Source organism: Arachis hypogaea, chromosome 16, assembly GCF_003086295.3.
Source record: "Arachis hypogaea cultivar Tifrunner chromosome 16, arahy.Tifrunner.gnm2.J5K5, whole genome shotgun sequence".
In the NCBI taxonomy this organism is placed as follows: domain Eukaryota; kingdom Viridiplantae; phylum Streptophyta; class Magnoliopsida; order Fabales; family Fabaceae; genus Arachis; species Arachis hypogaea.
The window spans coordinates 9467759-9474310 of NC_092051.1; the positions used below are offsets into that span (position 1 = coordinate 9467759).

The 6552-nt window shown below is 41.5% G+C and overlaps 1 protein-coding gene across 1 annotated transcript; it reads right to left on the reverse strand.

Moving 5' to 3' along the window:
• Positions 1-3490: 3490 nt before the first annotated feature.
• Positions 3491-5955, reverse strand: LOC140179968 (uncharacterized). Its single transcript, XM_072220338.1, has 7 exons — positions 5802-5955; positions 5269-5401; positions 4822-5004; positions 4430-4741; positions 4234-4339; positions 3898-4165; positions 3491-3858 (listed from the first exon to the last, which is right to left on the reverse strand). Exons 1-7 carry the CDS (start codon positions 5953-5955, stop codon positions 3491-3493), a joined length of 1524 nt encoding a protein of 507 aa, XP_072076439.1.
• Between the last annotated feature and the right edge of the window lie 597 nt (positions 5956-6552).

Genomic DNA, 6552 nt, shown 5'->3' on the forward strand with positions numbered 1-6552 from the left:
AAGGTGTTTTACAATGACCTTGTACAACAGGAATAATTTTGAGTTCACTTTAGCTGAGACCAATCAGACTGGTAGCTTCTCACTTTGCTCGTACAGAGTGTCCTTTAGGGACCAGACCTGTGATTGCGGATATTTTCAAGCACTTCATTATCCTTGTCACCATGCCTTAGCATGCTGTGTAGACTCACGTCTGAGTTGGGCCACCTATGTCCATGAGTTGTAGCAGACGAGGTCGGTGTTCAATGTCTATCGGATTGGATTCACACCTCCGATCCTGAGGGATTTTGGCCACCGTATAATGGTCCGACAGTCATACTGGATCCAACCAAGAGACGTGCGTCTGAATGGCATGCCAGTACTACTAGGATCCTGACTACCATGGATGAGGCTGACCCGAACAGACTGAAGAGATGCGGGCTGTGCAAACATTGGTTCGGCACCCGCCAATAATGTGTAGCATTGTGTTTGTGTAGTGTAAATGTGTAATGTTGATTCAAAATTTTTCTTCGTTGGTTTACTTTAATGATGGTGTCCGTTTTAAGAGGAGTTGCTGTTTGCATTCTCGCTTGACAGTTAACTTATTTTCATCATTCGATTTTCGAGTATGTTACGTGTTATTGACTCATGTTATAAGATGGCGGTATAATACATTATGAAATAGTGATATAACATACATGTTATAATAAATAATATGACATACATGTGCAACTAAATATAGTAAAATACATACGCGACAAGTACGTTGTCTCTCAATAAGATATAACTAGCATATTGATAACTTTGCACGCATAAGAAACATAAAAAATAGAGAATGAAAAGATAACAAAACATCCAACATACATGTCATAATAACAACATAAAATAAATAAAAGAAAACATGAACATAGGAGCGATACTAAATGATATAACACAACATGTGATAATAACAAAATGAAGGACACAACATGAACTCAACAATGCCATAAACCCTAGTCAAAAGAGATGTGATCCTGTGAAGCAGAAGCGGGGGTGCCTGATCTGCCGTGCTCTCTGGGCTAGAGGGACCCAATCCTCGTGTCCGTCCCCATCATCTGCCATATCATTTGGTATGTAATCCTATGATGTCGATGGACCGGGGTGTGCCGGAATATGTGTAACAAATGCTGAAGGGGGTGTCCCGCCCAACGCATATGTGTCATCCATGGGTCCAGTAGGAGGCTCATTCAGATCGACATCTAGGTGTGGCTGCAATCCACCTACCTAAGATCTGCGTCGTGCAAAGTCACCCTCCTGCATGATCACACTAATCTCCTCAAGGAAGCGTGAACTTCCAAACTCCGCGTTAAGGCCCTCACTGCCAAGCAAGCCCGATAGCACTCACCTGGGCTAATGTACGTCTGACTCTCGTGCATCGCCACATCACTGCTAGGAACCCCAACGAAATAATCACCAAACTCTCGTTTGACCACTCCGCCACCTCCGTCACTGCATAATCCACCACCTCCATAACTATCATATCCACCGCAACTATATACATCTCCCTGATGGCCAACACTACCACCACTATCACCTCCTCCACCATGACAACCACCCTTACCACCTCCATTACTATCACCAAAACCACCACCACCCTCACCACCATCACGTCCACCACCATGGCCTCCATAATCACCTCCATGACCACCCCTGTCATATCCTCCACCACCACCTCCGTCACCACCGTCATATCCTCTACCACGACCACCATCATCTCCACCATCACCATCGTTGTCTCCACCACTACGTGCCCTCATCCTCTCCGCCTTTTCCTCCACGTCGGGCTCTACCCCGACCACCATCCCTAACTCTTCTATGGTCGTGACCCCTCACTCCTCTATGACCACGACCCCTTCCCTCCAAAACATCAATGGCATCGTCAAGCCACCTCTACTCATGCTGACTCGAAGGGCATGCCATGCTGCCTCCTCATACTCGTGATACATCGTTGGGGCTGCATTACAATGACAAAATTCTCTAAAAACCAAAACACTTTAAAAAAATAATAATCACCTAAAACGGATCATTCTAATAAAAAAATACTTTAATGTAACAAATATTACAAACATGAACATAGATAACTAAAATATTTAAGAATTAAATTAAATTAAATCAAATTAGCCAAAATTAAATTAAATTATAATGGAACATCGTTAATCAAATATTTACGACAGAAACCTAAACCATAAGGTATATAACTAAACTTGTGGTGCCTCGTTAATCTAACATTTAATAATTTAATTTTTTACATAAATTAAATTATGCTAAATTCTTGCTAATCTTCTATAACCTAGTTAATCCAACACTTAAAACCTAAATTAAATTAAACTCCAACAAAATTTCTAACCTCGTAAAACTTCTAACATTAAAAACTTACAAATTCTAACCAACCCTGTTATCACTACTCATCACCTTTTTACTTAGTTATCCCTCATCCAATATGCACTTGTGATTCTAATATTCTAAACTAAAATTGTTCCATTAAACAATTTTAAAATACCATTTCAAATTTTTGAAATCTAACCAACTACTAAATCACTACTTCTAACCACTATTTATATTGAAAAAATTAATTTTCTAATTCCTAAGTAATTCCTATTCCAAACTAATTTTTTTAGGGAAAAATAATTTAATCATTAAAAATATTTTAAAAAATATTTTAAAAAAATATAATTTAATCAATAAAAAAATAATTTGTTAAAGCATATTTTGGTAAACAAAACTTTATCACAAAAAATAAAATTTTTGTTAAAGGGTATTTTTATAAAAATATTTTTTTTAAAATGAGTAAAGTTAATGGTAGTTAACACAAAAAATTTTAAATGAATTAAAGAGGAGGTTTTTTTAAAAGTTATAAAGGAGGAGAGTGTACATTTTATAAATAGAAAAGAGAGAAAGATCAGCAAAGAATATGACAAGGAAACACATACTAATTACTTGGGGATCAGCAAACAAACCCTCATTAGAGAAGTTGGCGCATGACCAATGGCTCGATAGAGGTGACTTTGTCCAGAAAAGGCATTCAGCCATGACTGTATACGCGACTCTTTGAACCACAACTGCCTTGCAAAGGATGTTGCGTGGTCTAACGAGGAGAATAGAGACGCCTCTATCATCTTCTCTGCGAACCAACAGCTTCTGGTAATGAGATAGAAGTCTCGGCTCTCCAATTTCCCTGATAGGCAACGGAGATAGAACGAATGTACAGGGACAATTAAAAAATGTGATTGTAGGAAATCTTATATGAGAGGCAACAGTTAGATAAAATCGATTTATATCAGAACCCAGTCAAATAATAGAGCTTTACATGAGGGGATAAGTTTTAAATAATAAGAAATAACTCAATCTAGATATCTTTTCTGATAATGAAATGACTAGAATACAATCAACTATCTCTCCTAGGTGAATCATGACAGTAGTATATATCCATGAAATTCCGTGAATATGAGCTACATCCATCATGGAGAAATGTATTTTAGGAATCGATGGCCTCATCACAATCCTCACCCACGTCATGAGTGGATTCCTCTAAAACCTCATCTCTTGTCAACCGCAAGCCTTCGACATCAAATTCAGGCAAGCTCGTCATACAGAACTGGGGGTGAAAGTCGACCTCACAATGTTCATAATCTTCGCCCATGTCAAACAAATCTCTTGGCATCACATGGACTACTACACTCCATCCATTGTCCACCTCATCCTCCACATAGAACACAAGACGCGCCTCAGATGCTAGGATGTACGACTCATCGTCTTCTCGATCACCGGTGTGAATCGGATTGGCAAAATTGACACAGGTATGACCCAACTCATCTTGTCGTATGCCTCTGCCCGACGTGGTGTCTGCCCAGAGACACTTGAACAAGACTACATTGAACTAACCACTGTAATTTAGCTCGATGATGTCTATTAATCTCCCGTAGTACGAGACATCACCGACGGCAACATTGACATCCCGTTTGCTTGCATAACTCCTAGTATACGAAGTGACATAAATCCCGCTATTTTGTGTTTTCATCCCTTCCTCCCTCGAGATGGTTCTAAATTTAAATCCATTGACGTTGTAAGCTTGATAGCGTCTTGCCTGAGCAAGAGGCCCACAGGCAAGCCATTGCAACTCGTTCGAATGACTGGTGCTTCCAAATGGAACCTAGCATTGAACCATTAGAGGCAAGAAAGCATCAAAGGGTAGTGGGATCCTGTGATATTAAGGATTACCTGATGCTTGAACCAGTTGGGGAATTCTCTCTGCACCACACTATCTATAAGGGACTGGGACCTTGTTTTGCTTCGCATTTTTCTCTTTGAGATGGCTCTATACTCACTATGCATGGTGAAAAAAATGTTCACTTTTATTATTATTAAAGCCATATTAGCTCGCTGGATAATTCTAGAACTTGGTCTCGATACTTACTCTAAGAATTTCTCTATAGTAATGCAATTGACCAGTACATAACGATGTGCTTGAAGGATTTCAGTGGCTGTCAAAGTAAAAAATGAAGCAGCCCCGACCGCCTTTCCAACTTCTGGGAACATGCTGGCAGCCTCATTGGGCAAGGCATCGCTCAGCCGATCGTCAACCCACGTCGGTCGGTTGATCCTAGTCTCGACGTTATCTAGATATCTTGAACAGAACGTGAGAATCTCTTTTGACAAGTAGCCCTCTGCAATAGATCCCTCCGGTTGTGCCCTATTACGCATGTACTGCTTGAGACGACATAGGTACCTTTGAGAACATAACACATAAAATTATAGGTGACAGCTATCCTAAAAAAATAGGTCGAGAAAGCTTAGGTAGATTTCTACCTCTCAATTGGGTACATCCACCGGTAATGCATTGGGCCACCGAGGCGTGCCTCCTCGACCAAATGCACCGTTAGATGAACCATGACTGTGAAGAAGGAAGGTGGAAATATCATCTCTATGTGGCATAGAGTATGGACCACACGATCCTGAAGGAGAGAAAGTTGACGAGGATCTATACATTTGCTGCATAGTAGTCAAAAAAAGGCTGATAACTGAGCCAAGATAGTGGACACTTGGGTGGGCAATATGTGCCTTGACGCAATTGGCAAGAGATGTTCCATTAGAATGTGGCAGTCATGACTCTTCAAGCCCAATAACTTGTGCTGTTTTAAATCAACACATCGAGAGATGTTGCTAGAGTACCCGTCTGGAAAGACCACATTCTTGATAGTCCTAAGAAATACCTCCTTCTATGGATTTGACATGGTAAAGACTGCATAGGGATACTTTCCACCTTCAAGTGGCCACATATCATGCCTGATTCCTATCAACTGGAGATCTTTTCGAGCCTTTAGGTGGTCTTTGGACTTACCACTCTCGTTCAACATGGTGAACACAATGTTGTCGCACACATTCTTCTCTATGTGCATCACATCAAGATTGTGGCATAATTCGTTGTTCTCCCAGTATGGGAGATCGAAGAATATACTCCTCTTTTTTCAAGGATACTCGTCTTGTACCCCGGTCTGCTGTCTGCGCCTTCTTTTACCGCCCACCGCTCCCACCTTGCCGTGTGAGATTGGCACACTCTCCAACTGTCTCAAGATATCCCTGCCAGTCAATTTGATAGGTGGGGATCTATCATCTACCTTTCCATCAAATCTAATTCGGTCCTGTCTATATCTGTGATCGTGATTCAAGAAGCAACGATGACCCATGAAACACCATTTCTGACTGAAGGTGAGCCGCCTAGTCTCGGCGTCCAGATTTCACGTGGGGCAAGCTCTTCCGCCGTACGTATTCCAGCCAGATAAAATTGCCCAATCCAGGAAAATCGCTAATGGTCCACATCAACGCAGCACATATCTTGAATGTTTTCTTCTCACTGGCATCGTACGTATCAACACCGTCCCACAACTGCTTCAACTCATCAATCAGTGGCTGTAAGTAGACATCTATGTCATTGGCAGGCATTTTAGGACCGAGAATAATCATGGAGAGAATAAAGTTGGTTTGTTTCATGCAAATCTATGGGGATAGGTTGTACGGAATAAGAATCATTGGCCATATTGAGTACTTTGAACTGAGGTTTCCATAAGGATTGAAGCCACCACTAGCCAGGGCTAAGCGAACACTGCGCGGGTCGCCAGAAAAGTCAGTATATCTCCTGTCAAATGCTGTCTAGGCCTCGCCATCCCTGGGATGCCTCAAGAAACTGTCAGAATTGGTTCCTCTCTAGTGCCACAACATGTCCACTGATGTCTTGCTGGACATGAATAATTGCTGCAACCGTGGGATCAGAGGAAAGTAGCGGATAATCTTCGCCGGCAGAGGTTTCCCATTCTTCTTGACAACGGCGTTGATCCTTACTAAGGAATTCTTCCGGGTCTTTTGCTTCCACCTGGATGCTCCACACTGTTTGCATCTAGACAGGTCTTGATCGGAGCCCTGATACAGCATGCAGTCATTTGGACATGCATCTATCCTCTTGTACTCAATACTGAGCTTCCTTATGATCCTCTTGGCATCGTGCAAGGTCTTCGGAATCTTTGCATGCTGGAAGGCATCCCC

Bases quoted from the DNA above. Each gene is read 5' to 3' on its own strand.
- LOC140179968 (XM_072220338.1), bottom strand. From the start codon at position 5,955: ATGCCTGCCAATGACATAGATGTCTACTTACAGCCACTGATTGATGAG. The intron at 4,742-4,821 runs GTAGAAATCTAC...ATGTTCTCAAAG, and splicing joins TGGATGTACCCAATTGAGAG to GTACCTATGTCGTCTCAAGC. The intron at 3,859-3,897 runs GTTAGTTCAATG...GTCTCTGGGCAG, and splicing joins CATCGAGCTAAATTACAGTG to ACACCACGTCGGGCAGAGGC.